This window comes from Humulus lupulus, chromosome 8 (assembly GCF_963169125.1).
Source record: "Humulus lupulus chromosome 8, drHumLupu1.1, whole genome shotgun sequence".
Classification (NCBI taxonomy): Eukaryota; Viridiplantae; Streptophyta; class Magnoliopsida; order Rosales; family Cannabaceae; genus Humulus; species Humulus lupulus.
In genome coordinates, this window is record NC_084800.1 from 5,356,383 (window position 1) to 5,376,905 (window position 20,523).

General features: G+C 38.0%; 1 protein-coding gene across 1 annotated transcript; it reads right to left on the reverse strand.

Annotated features, from left to right (window-relative positions):
- LOC133794265 (cysteine-rich receptor-like protein kinase 44) lies at positions 1–3,767 on the reverse strand. Its single transcript, XM_062231470.1, has 7 exons — positions 2,818–3,767; positions 2,575–2,703; positions 1,466–1,605; positions 1,168–1,378; positions 833–1,070; positions 599–749; positions 1–514 (listed from the first exon to the last, which is right to left on the reverse strand). The coding sequence occupies exons 1-7, from the start codon at positions 3,659–3,661 to the stop codon at positions 158–160; spliced, it is 2,070 nt and encodes a 689-aa protein (XP_062087454.1). The 5' UTR covers positions 3,662–3,767; the 3' UTR covers positions 1–157.
- Positions 3,768–20,523: the final 16,756 nt, after the last annotated feature.

Genomic DNA, 20,523 nt, shown 5'->3' on the forward strand with positions numbered 1-20,523 from the left:
TGTTCCAATAAATATATATAAATTTATATAAATAATAGGGCTTGATTTAGTCAATAAATTTTCTTTCAAAATATCACTATACAATACTTTTAAGAACATAGAATATATCAAGGGGAAAAAATTGAGAACACTTAAGCTCCTACAAGCCATTCTCATTTTATCGAGGGTAGAGTTCAGTAATAGAAGCATCATTAAGAGATTCTTTAATAGACTCGCTCTTTGAATGATTTGAAGATTGAGTATGCACTCTTGAATTGATATCAGATCCAAATGACATATCTGATCCCGTGTAGTTGCTACGCATAAAGAAAGCTGGTTCTGAGGGCAGTGGAAGAGAAAGAGAGTTACTGTTTAGCATGAGCACAATAGCATTCATGGTTGGTCTGTTTGCCATATTTTTTTGAACGCACAATAGTCCTATATGAATGCATCTCATTATTTCAGATCCCGACCCAACTCTCATTATTGGATCTACCATCTTTGAAGTGTTTCCTTCCCTCCATAGTCTCCACGTCTGTCACAAAAAATGATATAAATTATAATATTAATGGTATTCTTTAGAAAGAAAAACAATAGTCTTGTAATAAATTGTACTTACACAGCTTAAAAGGTCTTCTGCTTGCTCTCCTTGACGAAAACAATTATTCTTTTGCCCGCTTATTATTTCCAAAAGTAAAACACCAAAACTAAACACATCAGATTTGGCTGAAAATTGCCCATGCATAACATATTCTGGAGCCATATATCCACTGCAAATGAAGAAATTAATAATTACAATTAGTATAAATTATGATTTATAGACTAGTTGTCTAGTTGTAGAAATTGTACTTACTATGTTCCCACTATACGACTTGTATTGCCTTGAGTTTGATCAATAACAAAAAGTCTAGCCATTCCAAAATCTGAAATTTTAGGATTCATGTCTTCATCTAACAAGATGTTACTTGCTTTGAGATCGCGGTGGATAATTGTCAAACGAGAATCTTCATGAAGATAAAGTAGTCCTCGAGCTACACCTCCTATTATTTTGTAACGCCTGTCCCAATCTAAATTAGCACGCTTTCTTGGATCTACATATTATTCATGCAAGTTTATGGTTTAGTTAATAAGATTTAATATATATATATATCCTCCATGATTCTATTTAGAAAAGCAATATCACCATACCAAATATGAAATGATCGAGACTTGCATTTTTCACAAACTCATAGACAAGAAGCCTTTCACTTCCTTCCAAGCTGAAACCGAGAAGCCTAACAAGATTGCGGTGTTGAAGCTTGGCAACTAGCATTACTTCATTCTTGAATTCGAGATCTCCTTGTCCTGAACCCTTAGACAACCTTTTTACTGCTATTTCTTGTCCATCAAGAAGTGTGCCCTGAATTACACCGTAATTTCAAAATTTTACATGTGAGTTACTTAATGTTAGATAATGAATTAACTTGCTAATTACTTGAATTTTTACCTTATACACTGCACCAAATCCACCTTGTCCGAGTTTATTTTGCTCAGAAAATTGATCTGTCGCAACTTTAATGGTGTCAAAATTGTAATGCAACGACTCCGCGCTTTCAATTTCATCCGCCGGTTCGTATGTTAATTGTGCTTCATTGTCATAAATAAAATATGTTATATATTATAATTAGTATTCATACCATTTTATAAAGAGTGTTTCTATATTGCACACACAACATTTTATAAAGAGTGATTCTATATTACCAAATGTGTCACTTAACAAATTATTATTTTGTTCTAAATATTTTAATATTATGGTATATATATATTAGTTTTTATTTTAAACTTATTTTGATTTTTTTTATGGGTTGTTGAATGATATACCATACCACAAAATATATATACCGAGTTAAGAAATAATATACCAACAAAACTTACAAAATTATTACTAAAAAATATATATATTATGCTAACAAAATTATATACTACCATTAAAATGTATATATCATGATACAAAATTATATACTACCATTATGTATAATAAGATGGAAACTAAATATCATAAAAAAAAAAATTGATATACCATACTACAAAAAATATGTACACTAGTTGGAAAATAATGTACCAACAACCCATAAAAATCTTAAAAATCAATATAACTTTAAAATAAAAACTAATTAAACAAAACTAATATATATACCACTATATTAAAGTTATATGCTCCTAAATAAATAAATAAATTATAGAAAATGTCAATTTAAGTAATCAACAATGTAAAATTTTTATTTTTTTACAATTTAAAAAATGATGATATTAGCTTCTTGGTGTTATTGTTTTGGAACATTTACTATAATTTCTTTTATTTTTTTTTAAGAAAAAGATGCTTATTTTTGTGTGATTGGGCTGGCCCAAATTATTTTAAAAAAAAAGCCTTATTCTTTATAAACTCTGTTTATTCTTTTACCTTAAATAATAGGTTTAACGAATTCTAGTATATTTCTATTGTTAATGGGTGAAAATTGCAATAGAGTTCCCATAAAATAAATTTGGACACAACCTGGTCATGGTAGAGGTGAATTTTTTTTTAAATAAGAAGAGAAATTGAATCTATCATCTTACCTTGAACTTTTTTCTTTGGGCGCTTCCTCAATCTTAAACACACAACGAAGAATATGATTAGTACCACACCGGCAACAGTGGCCACAACGGCAATAATAGTATTTCTAGACTTATCACTACTTTTTTCTCCTGCAAAACAGTCAAATTATTTGCTCCGTCAATTAACTGTAACTCAGAAATTAAAACCAAATGAAAGGTACTTCAATCTCAGAATCAAACCAAGCCTTTTTCAATATTTATTACCTTCTGTAGCATTGCTTATAGTGCTATTCGTCGACGGTGGTGGCGCTGTCGTTACTGTTGGGGATGGAGGCGGCGCGTCATCTGTAGATCCGTAGAAGAGGTATTTCTCGTATCTTACACTACAAGTCGGACCAACAACTCTTGCTCCTACTTTCCCAGAACAACAATCCGGAATAATACCGTACACGGCGTCTAAGCAATTGATACATTGGAGCTCGGACAAGTCCGGCGTGCACTGCGTGAGTGCGTATATGGTTATGAACTCCGGACCGCTTGCATTTCCTGTGGCGTACTTACGAAGGGAACCGCCGGAAGCGGCTCTATTTTTCAAGCCATCTAATAACGTCCTAAGATCTTCAAAAAAGACTTTAACGTTAGAAGAGGACACGTTTTGGCTGTTGCTCATGTAGAATAATGAGCTCGTGACAGGAGTGCCCAACATGGACCCATTCGAGTATCGTAACATGCAGTTGTCGTACCATCCGACTGCCTCCTTCTGGTTGGGGCAGATGTCTGTGAGAAGATGGGCGGAGTCGTTGAGGCAACTCCGGCAGACATCGGGCTTAGCGTCTCCCCGGCATAGTCCGATAGCGTAAACTTGGTCCGACCCTTTGCCGTAGGAGAGATTGTAAAAGCCGTAACCGTTGTCGTTTTGGGAGCTGGGAAGAGTGGTGAGAAGATGGTTGAGGTTTTCATGGTAGGTACTGTTGATGGTGTAGTTACCTTTGTGGTTATGACAAAAGTGGTATAAGAAGTTGGACTGTTGGGCTGTGGCTTCTTGATGAACCACAAGAAAGAGTATAGAACAAAGAAGGACAGATAGCAGTAACGATATCTTCGCCATTTGCAGTGTTGATTTTGGTCGATATGTCTTGTGATCAAAGTTAAAAAGGCTTCTACATATCACTTTATGAACTGGTTTTTTAAGAGCGCGTTGCAAAAGTTGACCAACATGATAACTTTTTTATTAAGCTTATGTATATATAACTCTCTTTTCCTGTCCTACAATTTCTCGTGATGTATGTATTTATTCACTTGGTGATCAAGTGGTATTACTTTCCATTAAAAAATCGGTGGAAACTTTCCTCTTCTCCTTCGTCTTGGTCTTTTTATTTATTTATTTTGGGGGAAAGATGAGAAATGTACATTATTTCAAGAATCTAATATATTTTAAGTAAAATATCACATTTGTTTTAAGTTAATTTATAAAAATAATTAAAATTAATTACTCACTTTTTTAATTTAATAGAAAACATTATCCTAACCTTTTTTTTTTGTCAAATGAATAATGTTGACATTGTTTTTCGTCAACTTAATTATATAGAGTAATAAACAATTAATTTAAGAAGAATAGAAAAAACTAGAGATTTTTAACGTGGTTCAATTGTTATAATCCACCAACATCCACGAGTCACTACTATATGCAAAAGCTTCAAACAAAAGCAATTTGGCAGAGTCTATTTTCAGTATAAAATTGTGTCTTCCCACAAAATCAAGTCCGGATTATTTATACACTTAGTTGCAAGAATATATTCCCCAATTCAAGAAAGTTACAATCAAATAGTTAAATTCAAATAAATATCTGAATCATCATAATAATATCACTTAAATACGTTAATTAAATGATGACCCCATAAAACTAGGGATTCAATACACGGTTTTAACGAATCTCAAATAAATAGAGATTTCCTAACCGTTTTTCAGTGTGGTAAACGCGTCATCGAGCTCGAACGTTGCTTTAACGCGCTTTTGAGACCAGTCACACGTCGAGCTCATCATTTCAGTTATTGCCTCCTCCTCACTCGCTAAGTCGATCGAACTCATTCCTCGGAGAAAGTTGGTATCTTCGAGTCTGCAACTCATGCTCGAGTGTTGATAGCAGATCTGAACCGTTTAACAATTTGTAAAAGTGTACTGCTAACACTTGTTAATCCCGAGTTTACTTTTACAAGCCTATATTTCGAGGCTAATTATTTAATTTCGAAATTTGAGTGTAACAATAATCAACTAGAAAGTAACTCAACAACACAAAAATAGATAAAAACAAATAAATTGAAAACAATACAAAGAATAATATACATCAAAATAATTAAACATCAATAAAAAAACCTAAAAATAACTTAAAACCAACACAAATGAGATAAAAAAAAATGCAAAACTATAAAAAAAATATAACAATTGACCTAAAATATAAAAATTGAATTTTTTTTGTTAGAACATAAATTTTTTTTTTTTTTTTTTGCAAAATCAAGTACTATTTTCTTTTTGTAAATTTTCCTTTTTATTTTTTACTTTAATTTTGAGCTTGTATGTTTAATTATTGAAGGATTATTATATATAGCCATAATGCTTAATTATTTGGAACTTAATATAAAAAAAATGTCACCACCAACTTATATAATAGAACTTTTTCTTTAGTTTACCTCCTTAATTCCCCTGCATATATAATATATGTATATGCTTAAAGTTTAAAAACTTATTGTCGTGGTCAATACGAGCAGTCTCTGGACACGGACTTCAATTAATAAATATTTGATAGTGAAACGAGTCTTAATTTATATAGGGAAATTTGAGTTTTTATGCTTAGTGAGGGGTTATAAATCAAAAAAATGCTAGACACTTAAATCATTTCAAAACAATGCCAAATTTTTTGACAATACCCAAAATACCCCTCTCATAATTTTTCTCACCCCTTCCTCTTCCCTCTTCCCTCTCTCTCCCTCAACACATTCCTCTCAACTCCCTCTCTTGAAAAAAAATTCATGGGTAAGATAAAATATCATAGAAATCAATGTAATGGCAAGTATTCAACACTTAGGACACTAAAATACTACATTTCGAACAGATTTGGACATGATTTTTGGGTTTTTTTTGCGATTTTTTTCAGATCTGAAACTTTGAAATCTGCAGAAAATCGACGTGGTTCGATGGTGGTTCGATGGTGCTCGATGCCAGCTCGATGGGGCCTTCAAAATCAAGATTTTCATGAAAAAATCGATGTTGCTCGATGGTGGTTCGATGGAGGTTCGATGGTGGTTCGATGGTGTTCGATGCGATTCTTGCAAGATACGTAATTTTTCACTCGGGTATCCGTTTGGGGTGATTTTTTTTTTGATTTTGGGTATTTTTTTCAAGATCTACACGTTTGGGATGTGTATATACACATTTGGGAAATGTAAATCTTGAAAAAAATGACAAATGCAAAACATACCTCATGTTCAAGATATGTTTTGGTATGTTTTCAAGTTCTAAACTTTTAAAATGTGTATATGAACATATAAAACGTGTAGATCTCAAAAAAATACCAAAAATCAAAAAAAAAATCATCCCAAACGGACACCCGAGTGAAAAATTATGTCTCTTACAAGAATTGCATCGAACCACCATCGAGCAACCATCGAACCACCATCGAGCAACCATCGAACCACCATCGAGAAATCTCGATTTTTTCATGAAAATATTGATTTTGAAGGCCCCATCGAGCTGGTATCGAGCACCATCGAGCTGGTATCGAGCACCATCGAGCAAAGTCAATTTTCTACATATTTCCGAGTTTCAAATCTGAAAAATAACTAAAAAATCATGCCCAACTCGATGGTTGCTCGATGGTGTTCGATACTACCTCGATGGGGCCTTCAAAATCAATATTTTCATGAAAAAATCGACGTTGCTCGATGGTTGCTCGATGGTGGTTCGATGGTGGTTCGATGCAATTCTTGTAAGAGACATAATTTTTCACTCGGGTGTCCGTTTGGGATGATTTTTTTTTTATTTTTGGTATTTTTTTGAGATCTACACGTTTTATATGTTCATATACACATTTTCAAAGTTTAGAACTTGAAAACATACCAAAACATATCTTGAACATGAGGTATGTTTTGCATTTGTCATTTTTTTTCAAGATTTACATTTCCCAAATGTGTATATACACATCCCAAACGTGTAGATCTTGAAAAAATACCCAAAATCAAAAAAAAAATCACCCCAAACGGATACCCGAGTGAAAAATTACGTATCTTGCAAGAATCGCATCGAACACCATCGAACCACCATCGAACCTCCATCGAACCACCATCGAGCAACATCGATTTTTTCATGAAAATCTTGATTTTGAAGGCCCCATCGAGCTGGCATCGAGCACCATCGAACCACCATCGAACCACGTCGATTTTCTGCAGATTTCAAAGTTTCAGATCTGAAAAAAATCGCAAAAAAAACCCAAAAATCATGTCCAAATCTGTTCGAAATGTAGTATTTTAGTGTCCTAAGTGTTGAATACTTGCCATTACATTGATTTCTATGATATTTTATCTTACCCATGAATTTTTTTTCAAGAGAGGGAGTTGAGAGGAATGTGTTGAGGGAGAGAGAGGGAAGAGGGAAGAGGAAGGGGTGAGAAAAATTATGAGAGGGGTATTTTGGGTATTGTCAAAAAATTTGGCATTGTTTTGAAATGATTTAAGTGTCTAGCATTTTTTTGATTTAGTATATCTCATTAAGCATAGAAACTCAAATTTCCCTTTATATATATATATATATATATAAATGAGTGCAATTTCAAGGTCATTACTCATGAATAGTTACTTTAATATTAATCATTGGATTAAGATCAATGATTCATATTTATAGTTGTTAATTAATATTTCTAAAATTAAATTTTGATTTTTCAAATTTTTGGAAGGTTTACCTGATGAAAAAAGTATATTTATTATGAAAATATAATATTGTAAACTTTTCATTTTTCAAATACATGTCAATTTTTAAATATAGTTAGTGTCTCTCATTGGTTGGACACAACATTAATTATGGCAAAATAAAAATAACTAAATTCGAAATTAATATAGAAAAAAAAATATTTACCAGTTGGTGACTTGCTATACTAAGTCACTATGCTATCAAATCATTATAATTATTAGTACCCATCTATAAATAGTAACCATTGAAAAATCTTCTATTCATATATAAATTGACCTTGAAAACATTATGACAGATTGGAACGGGAGTATAAAATGACAAACTTTGAAAAACAATTTGAGAGCATCTTCCACGTCCAGTTTGGTAACACAAAACAATATATATTTATATGGCCGCCGTACCTAATCAGCTAGGGACAACTCTGAATTTTAAGAAATGTATAAATAAATTATAGTATTTAAATTGTTATTTTTTTTACGGGGGCAACTGAAAAGCATTGAATATATTCTTTGCATTTCGGCTGCGGAAACTACTACACCTCATATTACTAGATCCAGCTTTCGCGGCCCATGGTATTAGAACATGCTCTTTTGTTGGAAATACTAAGCTTAAAACTTATCCATATTCAATTATATTATCTTAGGAAAAATTGAGAAATGATGCATTAAATGGGGTCTTATAATAATATTATTCTAGCCTATGTAAACATAATCATTTTATGTAGTATTCACATTGTTTCCTAAAATACTTCTAATATATGAAATACTTTCACCCAAGTTCCACCTCTCTCTTTCATGTCCAAGCTCACCCTCACCCATGTTCCCCCTTCTTCTAATTTCAAAATCTAAATAAAAAAAAAAACAAAGTAGGCACCAAGATTGAATCGACCTGGTCAAGCTTTTGAGGTTGTGTTTTGGGGAAGTTTGAATCTTATTAAGGCAAAACATCACAGGGTTTTGGATTTAGAGGCAAAAAAGTTATGGATAAGTATATTTTCTGTAAATGTAGTGAGGAAACTTGTTTATTTATATTACTTTAACAATTTTGAACAGATCAGTGTCTGCATTTTAGATTTTTTTACTGTTTCACGATTAGATTAGAACTGAACTTTTCTGGGTTTTTTCAGAGTTCTTTGTCTACCTCAATAAGTTTCGATGAAACTCGACATGCCTCGATGGTCCTCGAAGTACCTCGACATTGGGTCTGTTATTTTAATATTCATTTTACTTGATGTTGTGCAGGGTCCTCTAAAAAAGAGACCTCCTATGTCAACAAGCCCATCCAAGGATAAGACAAACCATAATTTTACATCCTGCCCACATCTGTCGTCAGCTGGATCTCACGTCAATCCAGGAAACTGTAATGACCCAAATTTCCTAATAAGGCTTAGAGCCTTGGTTAGGGGGTCAGGATGGCAAATCTTGGAATTATGTGATATTTATGTGTATCATTATGTGAATATGTGAGTTATATTATAATATGAGTAGATATGCATGTTTAGGTGTATTAAATATGCATGGGAGCCCATTTCTATTTTAATTGGGCAATTTTCATATTTTGACCATTTAAGGTATATTTGACATATATGTGGTATATGTGTGGTGCTTTATTATTATTTGGTTATGCTAGGGTTACTCAGCACGAGACGATCCTAGGAGGCAAGCTAGTGGGAAAGTCACAACGGGATTCATACTTGACTCGGAGTGATTCAAGGGATATTTTGGGTATTTAGCACATTATTGAGATATTGGGTAATGGGAATATATATTTGATGATAAATTGAGAGTTAGTGAGACTAGGGGAAATTCTGGGAATTTTGACTATTTTACCCCCGGGGGCGTTTTTAGGACCCCAAGCATTAGGATTTGCTTGAGGCTAGCTACTTAAGCTTGAAGAAACCTGTTAGAAATATAAAAAGAACATTCTTTCTTCCTCCCGTTCCCTTTTTGACACCCGATCACATTTTCGAAGGAAACATGAGTTCTAGGACTCAAATTCAAGCAAGGATTAAGAAATAGAGATTCTAGGGTAGATTAGAAGCTTATTAGCTGAAGGATTTAGTTGGAAAACAACTTAATCGAAGGTAATTCAGGTTTTAAGTTCTAAGTTTTTAAAGTTGGATTGGATTTTGTGTTTTGATAAGTTTTTGGATGAATTGAAGCTTGAGTTTTATTGGTTTTGGGAGATTTGGATGTTTGGGAACTTTAATTTTGATATTTGGTTAGGTTGAGGTCGGATTTGGAGCTTTGAAGCTCAAAGAACTCGAAGAACACGAAGCTGAAACCCATAATTTCTGGTTTGGGCGCTATAGCGCTAGGGTGGTAGCGCTACAGCACTAGGTGCTCTGTCTTGGGGGATTTTAATTATGTTGGTAGCGTTGTAGCACCCATTGGTAGCGCTGTAGCGCTACAAGTCTTCAAAATGTGGTCTTTTGGTACTTTATGGGGTTTTAACCTAAGGGCTCGGGGGATGATTCCACCACCTTTTTTGGTGGAATTGGAGGTCCCGAGAGCGCAAGATTGGTCCCAAGATTGGGTTTTGGAACTTGAACTCATTGAAACACCGTTTATGATTGTGACTAGGTTATCGCTAGGGAATTGGAAATAGGATCGTGCTCGAGAGTTGTTCATTGGTAACCTATGCGTGGACCAAAGGTAAGAAAACTGCACCCAGTATGTGATTCATGTGATGCATAAGATACATGTGATTAGGGCATGGCAGGAATGTTGAATGTGAGATTGATCAGAGCTTGAGTCTCTGTAAATGTGCATGATCACAATTATGCTAGTGAATGTTGAGTAAGTGTTACAGAATTTCTACACGCAAGTATACGTGTTCGTTTAACAAGTAATATAATGTAAGAAAGGTCGAACTCACAAGGACTGTTACCAAGTACCAATCATTAATCCTAATATTCTATTTGGTTAACAATAATTTTATTATAAGAATTAAGTAAATCTATTGAAATAAGAACGTAATTGCAGGAATAAAAGAAATAGAATTCAATAATTAAATGAACTAGGGAAATTAACTTCATCTACCATCCACTTTATATTTTAGTAACACAAATTATACTATTCAACTCTCTCTCGTGATGGCAAGTCAACAATATTGTTGACCACGATTTTGGCCAACGACGAGTGGACGTCAAAACTACAATGAACCTTCAAGAGAAAAATACGACACAGATAATTTTTATAGTGGTTCAGCCCCAATTTATTGGTAATAGCCTAATCCACTTGGAGTTGTGATATATATCCTATAATTAATATCAGATGATTTTGATCCAACAGAGTTTCTTAAGTGTAAGTAGAAAATTACATAGTTTCTCTCTCTAAACTCTCTTAGAAAATGCCCCAAGAATACCCCAAGTAACAGTCCCAAAGTCTCCAAACTAGAGAGTTTTTCTCAATCTAAAAAGATCATATCCCCAAAATGATGCCATGAGCCATTTATTTATAGGCTCATGGATCGTACATCAGATATTCCCTTTGACCGGGTCATTTCTGTTACTCTCACAATATTTAATTAATAATAACATTTAAAATACAACAATATGCGACTTCTTTGGGATAAACTGAGAGATTCCCGCGTAGGTATGACTAATTCTAGCCGAAGCTGTTACTGGAACTTCGCTTGCATAACGATGATCTGTCTAGTCAGCCAACTTCACTCCTTGAAGAAAGACTGGTCAGCCAAAACACTCGACCGGTCGGCCAAACACCTAATTGGTCGACCATGCACTCCACCGGTCGGCAAAACACCTCACCGGTCGGCCATGCACTCCACCGGTCTAACATGACACATCTCTAGTCTAACATGGCACATCTCTGGTCTAGCATGACACTTCTCTGGTCTAACATGACACATCTCTGGTCTAACATGGCACATCTCTGGTCTAGCATGACACTTGACTGGTCTAACATGACACATCTTTGGTCTAACATGGCACATCTCTGGTCTAGCATGACACTTGATTGGTTAGTCAAAAATCTTCACCAGTCGGACAGAAATTCTATCAGATCGGTCAGATCACTTTATCACAACTCCGAAGAGCCAACACATTTATTGACTATTAATGTGTCATTTACTGACCATGCATTGCCACTTGTCACTTCTGATTGCCACATCATCGAACTGAAATTTTGGGGATAACATTTGACCCCCAAGTTTATTATACGATTTACTCGTATGATAAACTTTTCTTCTAGCAAAATGTTTTTGAGGTCATCCAAAAGCTTCCATCCGGTCAGTAACCTTCACCTTTGTAGTAAACCCACGACTTAACTTTTCCATTAGCCCATCAAGCCCATGGCCTTAGCCATTCCTAGCCGATCGGACTACTTAGATGCATGCCCTTGCTCCTCGGACATCACTCCTCAGGCATGCTAGCCTCTCCTTGGATGCCCAGCTATTCGGACACCAAGCCCTTCGGCGTGTCCCTCGAACCACTCGTACACGCGGCTCCTCCAGCCGCTCGGCAATGCATCTCAACCGTTCAGGCGCACATCTAGCTACTCGAACACATGCAGGCAACCGATCGGACACAGCCCCACTGCTCGGACACGCAGCTCCTCTAGCCGCTCGGCCATGCACCCCAACCGCTCGGGCGTGCATCTAGCTGCTCGGACACATGCAGCCAACCAATCGGACGCAACCCCATTGCTCGGACACGTAGCTCCTCCAACCGATCGGCCATGCACCCCCACCGCTCGGCACGTGCATCTAGCTGCTCGGACACATGCAGCCAATAATTTGGACGTAGCCCCACTGCTTGGACACGCAGCTCCTCCAGTCGCTCGGCCATGCACCCCCACCGCTCGGCGCGTGCATCTAGCTGCTCGACACACATGCAGCCAACCGATCGGACGCAGCCCCCACTTCTCGGACACCAACCTTCGGACGTGCGCGCGGGCTTTCTTGGGCACACTCGACATCCGCACGGCCATCACCCAACCGATCGGGCATATGGTATAGCCACTTAAGCCTATGCCTAAAACTTGTCCCTCAAAATGCCTTGTTCAAATCTCCCAAAAGTATTTTTAGAGATTGACTTCTCTCAATCAATCTTGGGGAAAAATTGACTTCTCTTCTCAAAGATATTTTTTCACTATGTAGTATTTACTTTGCATGCATTTGTTCGTGTTTGTTTGATTCACTCCAGGGACTCATCGTTGTTAGTCATGCTCAACAACAGAGTTTCCTACTTGACCAGTGATATATGCTCAGCCGACCAGGGAAGTTGTATCTGCTCTTCCGACCAGGAAAACTTTGCACCTGATCAGCTAAACTTTGCACCTAGCCAGTAGTTTACTCTTTATTCTTCTGAAGACAATCGCTGCTTAGCAACTTTGATATTTTTCTCATACAGTCGAGCATTTATACTTTACTTTTCTTTGTTAACTTAAAACATTCTAAGTCTTTTTTAGACTTAAAAAGTTATAAGTTTTTTGTGAATAGTAAAGTCACTCTAATGTATGCCTTATATTTTCACATGAGTACTTAGTTTTCTAACTTTGAAATTCTAGACATTTCATAAGTCCATACTAAATATACTTTCTCACACTCTTATTGCTCTAACATTTTATGAGCATAATATTTATTGTCACACGAATATTTGCCTTTAACTTGAAACACTACAAGAAAAAATGCTTTTAATAACACCAAAAATGTGTTATCAAAACATACCATAACACTTTTTGATGTGTTAAGACCGACTATGTTATCGTAGGTCAGGGTACTTTACATAACACTTTATCATTGTTATACAGATATGTTATTATACTGTCAACGATAACACACTTTATGCGTTATCTTAATAAATAGATAAGTGTTTAATTATATTATTTATAGTCGATTATATAACACATTTCAATACTTATAAATTTGTGTTATACTACACTTTAGTATAACATTTTTTGTGTTATACTACACTTTAGCATAACACATTATTTGTGTTATATTATGAAATTTGCATAACAAAATTCTTTACATAAAAAGTGTTATTGTAATAGATATTATAACACAATTTTCGTATTATTTTAATATTTAGATAAGTTTAAATTCTCATTATATATTCATTTATATAACACTAATTTATTCTATTATATTTTAATTTTTTTATATAATTAAAATTAGCTTTCTAATATATACTAGCATCATCAAATGATCTTGATTTTCAAATAACAAAAAGTAAAAACATTCAACATTGTATTAACAATCCACAAATTAGTTTAAAACATTCAACACTGTCATCAACTACAAAATGTTGTTTCAGTATTCAAGTAGTCTTAAATATTCAACATATTGAAAAGTTAATACTTTCAGCACAAAATATTCTCCCCTGATAGTGCATATATGCCTAAGCTCCTAGTATTTGCCAAATTAAAAAACAACAGTTGCAATGACTGTACAGTTGTAGGGAGAGGGTCCAGTGCATATATGCCTAAGCTCCTCGTATTTGGAGGTGCTGGGTATCCTGGTTCATAATTCTGCATATATAATATTGTTATTATTAGAAACTTTCATATTAGAAATTTAAATTATTCCAAGAATAATGTGTAAGTACTAAAAAAAGTCATGGGAAAATCAGCCCCCAAAAAAGCATATAAAGTAATTCTTGTAAACTGAAAAAAAAAAAAGAGTAATTCTTGTAATACTTTTTATTTCATTTCCCTCTTTTTCAATACTGATTTTTTTACTTTACTAGTTATTATAATACTTTTTCAATAAAGTTATACTCTTGTGTTGTAGAAAGAGTGATTTGTTGTATATATATACATTTATTAGTTGTATAATTTATTAGTTTCTATTCAAAAACTGAGAAATAAGAAGAAAACTTAACTGAAAGAATGTAATCCCATGCACATTATCCTATAAATATACATTAATAGCCTAATATGTCACAATCGATAGAAAGATAAAGCCTATAAACTGGACATGCTAGTAACTTCTACTTGCATTATTATGTCAAACATGTCAATACTTGAAAAGAAAAGAAACCTGTTATTTTATCCAAATACATTTTCTACACTTCTAAAATAAAATTACCTGCAGAACAAAAGCTGATGAAGACAGAGAAAGACCAGCACCACTCACAATAACCTCATCAACACTTCTTATATTGACCTGCCATGGTACATTCTAGTCAGAGTTCCATAGAAAATTTGAAAAAAAAAAGGGTAGTTTACATGTTACCATATGGACAAGTGTAAATGAATGAAAAAGCAGAGTTCCAAGATTTTATGATTATGGTGTCTCAAAAGCAGTCCCTCATTGTCTACTCAAGTGATTGTGGTAAGAAAACTGAACCAGAACCAATACACAAACACTTGGCAAACATACCAGCGAGCAACAGATGAATAAGCTAGCAAACACCAGGTAAAAACCAGCAGAAAAATAAGAAAGTCACACTTGGAATTATATTGGTTCAAACTACAATGTGTCACTCTACGTCTAGTTCATCAGCTCGAGCAAATCCATTATAGATGATACTCGCTTCTCTACTTATGCTTGACATAAAAAAACTCAGCATAAATTTTAAGCAACTTACTGATTGTTCAACATGGATCCAATTGTTCAACATGGATCCAATTCACCTGCCATTGATCCCATTTTCTGCATGAAGAAGTAAGTAATCCAATTCATGAATCAAGCTTTTGAAACTCATGAAACAATTTCAGTTACTAGTTTAGATCACATCAAATAAATTAGTTTGAAACACTACTATAAATAAGTAAGCAATCCAATTCACCAACATACATTACAGTAGTCATTATAGCGTAATCCACTTACAAAAAATCTGAAGAAACACAAAAAGAGAAAGACAGAAAGAGAAAGAACAAAGAATTTATTAATAAAAAGAAAGATAACACCTACCAATAATAAAAGCATCACAAAGCGAACACGAAATAAGGCTAGATAAAAAAATAACATTTATACACTGCTTTGCAAAAGACAAGAGAAACATATAGGAAAGCATAAGACCCTATAATAATTAATGCCATCATAATAAAACAAATCAACACATTGTTCGAATAACCTTGAAAAAAAGGAAGTTTCAAAACACTATCCTATGTTATTAAGAATACATACACAGGTAGACCAATTTCTCAAGAAGACAACACAGGTAGACCAATTTCTCAAGCTTTTAAGAACCTGCATATAGAGTTTTATCATAAGCTAAATAAGAGGAGCTTTTGTGCAATGAATGAAGAGATATACAGCTAGCTATATGACACCTGTTATCCAATAAATTAGCATTGGTGACGTGGCAATTAATCTCTTGACACGTGGCTGATACCAGGAGACACAGTAGAAGCAGGGCGAGACTGTATTACCTGCGACCAGTCTGGTCGGTAGTTTCGCATACAAGGCAACATTTATGGAAAGATCTTTATGAATCCCGAAATTATCTCATACAATCTTCTGGATACCCGATTATTCAGGGAAGAATATCTGTAACAATCTCTTGTAACCCTCCTTGAGCCTATAAATAGCAAGAGGTAGCTCAAAGGAGGGGAGTTCTCTCACTTTTTAGTCATTCAAAACTATAGTAATCTTCCAAGTAAATTTAGATTGTTCTTTAGAAGAAGGTGAAACTCATTGAACCCTGGTTCCTTGATCATCCTTCTGATTTTACAGCAATATTATTCTAAGTGGACGTAGGTCATTACCAGATCCTGGGGCCGAACCACTATAAATTACTGTGTTTTCTTTACTTTTTTCATTGCGTTCTTCTCTATACATTCGTCCATATCAATCACGTTTTGACTCCGTGACAGTTGGCCAAATCTTGGGTCAACATTCTGGTGCTTTCATTGAGAGATTGATTTGCTGCTGTTAAGAAAACCAATGGCGAAAGCAGGAAGGAAAACTGGGCAGGCAACTGCCGCTGCACCGTCGAACCCACCACCTCCTCCTCCCCCTGCAAGCATGGCGGAAGATGAGCCGCAACTAGATTTTGAAGAGGAGGAAATGGACGATGCGACGCTGAAGAGCACCCTGGGCGCGTTGCAGGAAGAATTGGCTAGTCTGAGGGCCAATCAAGAGACTGCCGCAGAAGTTATGGCTCGGCAACAGCAGGAGATTGATCAACAGCGTGCGGAATTGAGCGAGAAACAGGCGGAGGTGGATCGCCGCCAGACTGAAGCCATGGCCGCCCTCGAAGCAGCCTTGCTGTTGGCTAGAAATCAGGCCACACCTGCCTCGCAGCCTGACCAACCCACGAATGGTCCACCCCAGAAGGGTCCCAATCCGAGCCCACCAGTTCAGCCTTCAAGTCCACAAAGGCCCGAGCAGCCTCAAACGCCCCATGACGATGTCCCGTTGGACCCTGAGTCAAATCCACCATCCCAAGCTGCTCGAGATAATCCCCCGCAGCAAAGACAGAATAGGACCGAGCGTCAGCCTCGTAGTCCTAGGCGCCATGAGAATGACAGGCCAAACCAAGCGAACAGAGGTCACTACCCTCCTAGTAACAGGAGGGACTCGGAACTAGGCTCTGCGGTCCGTGGACCCCCACGGCATAACGATGCACGGGGACACCGTGACCAGCGCAGGCCACCCTCTAACGCTCAGGGCGTTTCTGCCAGAGACGGGAACAGAGGGAACAGTCAGTCTCACCACAGCCAGTCAAGGTTCAGAGATGGCCATGGGTACAATGAGGCCGACTCAGGCAAGGGAAATGCTGGTGGGAGGAATGGAGAAAGAGGTAAAGGCAGGAGCCAAATACCTCAAGGTGACCAGCCAAATAGACAAAATGCTGGGGGGCAGCCTAGACAAAATAATGTCTTCAACCGGCTTGGAGGTAGCGAGCAGCGAAGAAGAGAAGAGGACCTGAGAGATGTACTCAACGATCGTCGAGAAAGGCACGGCGAGAACATCCCCCCAGCCACAGAGGCCACCGCAATTCCTACCGCAGTGCAAGCCCAGATAGACGCACTCAATCAGGCTGTGCAGCAGCTGGTCGGAGGAAGGACTTCTTACATCGACCACGACAGAAGGAAAGGTACTCCTTTCGTCCAGAGGATAGCTAACGCCGAAACTCCCAGCAAGTTCAAAATGCCTACGCTCCCGAACTTTGATGGATATGGGGACCCAGTCTCGCATGTGAATAAATTTGAGATTCAGATGGACATTCAGAAAGTGTCCGAAGACGCTCGGTGCAGGATCTTCCCTGCAACACTTTCTGAAGCAGCGCAGGAGTGGTTCTTTAAGTTCCCCCCTGCAAGCATAGTTTCTTGGGAAATGTTCGTAAGGGAGTTCTACGGGCAGTTCTATGCGGGTCGTGTGCACCCAACCGAAGCAAACCAGCTGGTCGAGATTCGCCAACAGGACAGAGAGTCAGTGAAAGATTACGTCCAGCGCTTTATGCGAGCGGCAGCTGGAGCAAAAACAGTAGGAGACGAAGGCAAGATGATGGCCATTACCGCAGGGGTAAAGCATTGCTCTCCCCTCTGGAAGAGTCTCCGAAAGGAAGGAGTTAAAACAACCCAGGAGTTCCTGGACCGAGCTGATCGATACATCAAGCTCGAGGAAGCCATTGTTGATGATGGAAAACCCTCAAACAAGGGTAAGAAGGCCGCCGAACCTGCCAAAACCGCCCATGGTTCCAAACCTAATGGCAACGACAAAGGCCATGGAAACAGCAACAGTAATGGCAAAAATGGTGGGAAACGGTCGTATAATGAGCCTTCCACCTCCGACAACAAACGAGCCAAGGGTAATCGTTATGAACCTAGGTTCACTAACTACACTGCCCTCGTCGAGTCTCGGGGAGAGGTTTATCAGGCCACAAGCTCTAGTGTGCCTTACAAGAAACCGGGACCCATTCGAAAAGACATTTCGAAAAGAGACACCACCAAGTTCTGTCGTTACCATAACGACTACGGACATGACACTAACGAATGCAACCAGTTAAAAGACGAAATCGAGTTCCTTATTAGACAAGGACACTTGAGAAGATACGTACGGGCCTCGGGAACTTCTCAACGAGAGGCTCCAGGTGGCAATGAGCAGGCGTCTACACGCCAACGCTCGCCCCCATTACAGCCTGCCCCCGTGGCCGGAACACTCTTAACCATCTGTGGAGGCCCGCACCTCGCGGGAAATAGCGGAAAGGCCAGAGAACGATACGCTCGAACTCTACGTCACGACCAGGACATCGAGATGATGACTGTGGAAGACCGTGCACAGAAAAAGGCTCGCTCAGAGAAGGGTGAGGTAACCTTCTCTAATGACGATTCCCAACACGTCCGGTTCCCACATTCCGATCCGCTGTTCGTGGACGTTCAGATGGCCAATATGATGGTAAAAAGAGTACTGGTCGACACAGGAAGTTCAGTGAACATCCTGTATAAGTCAACACTAGAACGCATGAAGTTGTCCGTAAAAGACGTGGAGCCCTGCAATCAAACCATATACGGCTTCTCTGGAGAAGGACTCGCCCCTGCCGGAATGATCAAGCCTCCAGTAACGACGGGTACAGCGCTCGCAACAAGGACATTACTCACCACTTTTGTAGTGGTCAACTGCCCTTCGGCATACAACGCCGTTATTGGAAGGCCCATACTAGTTGATCTACGGGCCGTCATCTCTATGTGGCACCTAGCCATGAAATTCCCGACGGACGCGGGGGTAGGACACGTCTTGGGAAACCAAAGGGAAGCCAGGGAGTGCTACAACGCCTCGATCACAAAGGCGAAAAGTGGGACATCGAGAAGCACTACCCCAGATCGATTGCAGATGGAAATAGACACGCAAGCCCAATCCGGTGGTGAAGTCACCAAATAGGGTATTGCCCAAAGTGAGGATGGAGATTTGGATCCTCGCTTTGGGGATTTTGAAGAAAATGTTGGACCCGTCGAGGACCTGGAGGAGGTCCAACTTGACAAAAAAGACCCGACCAGAGTTGTAAAGGTTGGGAAGAACTTAGAGCCTACTATAAAGCAAGCACTGGTGGAATTCTTGTAAAAGAACCAGGAGGTTTTCGCCTGGACGCACAAAGACCTGGTTGGAATAGATCCTGCAGTAATCAGCCATGTCCTAAACATAGATAAAACCTTTCCACCCGTGCAACAAAAGAGAAGGCTGCTCGATAAAGAAAGATCAAGGGCCTTGAAAGAAGAAGTTGAAAGGCTCAAGGAGAACGGGTTTATCAGGGTAGCGTTTTATCCGTTGTGGGTCTCCAATCCAGTGCTGGTCCCCAAGCCTAACGGCAAATGGCGGACCTGTGTGGATTTTACGGACCTCAATAAAGCCTGCCCAAAGGACTGCTTCCCGCTCCCAAGAATCGACCAGCTGGTCGATGCGACTGCAGGACATGAGATCCTCTCGTTCATGGATGCATATTCAGGCTACAACCAGATCAGCATGCATCCCCCTGACGAGGATCACACCAGCTTTCGGACCGATACGGGCTTGTACTGTTACAAGGTAATGCCCTTCGGATTGAAAAACGCAGGTGCGATTTACCAACGGCTAGTCAACCACATGTTTAAGGAGCTGATCGGTGTAAACATGGAAGTATATGTGGATGACATGCTGGTAAAGTCTAAGAAGGCAGAAGGACATGTGAGGGATTTGCAAGAATGCTTTAATGTGCTAGACAAGTACCAGATGAAGTTGAATCCTCTCAAGTGTTCCTTTGGAGTCGGATTAGGGAAGTTTTTGGGTTTTATAGTAAATTCAAGGGGAATCAAGGCCAACCCCGACAAGATAAGGGCCCTGATCGGCATGAAGTCGCCAGAAAAGATTAAGGATGTACAAAGTTTAACTGGGAGGATCGCGGCCCTGAGCAGATTTATCTCGAAATCAACTGACAAGTGTGTGCCATTCTTCAATCTACTCAGGGGGAATAAGAAGTTTGAATGGACGGAAGACTGCGAACAAGCATTCCAGGCCTTAAAAACTCATATGGCGCAACCTCCCATCTTATCAAAACCAATCGAAGGAGAAACTTTGTATATTTATCTGGCAATTACCGAAGTTGCTGCCAGTGCGGTACTAGTA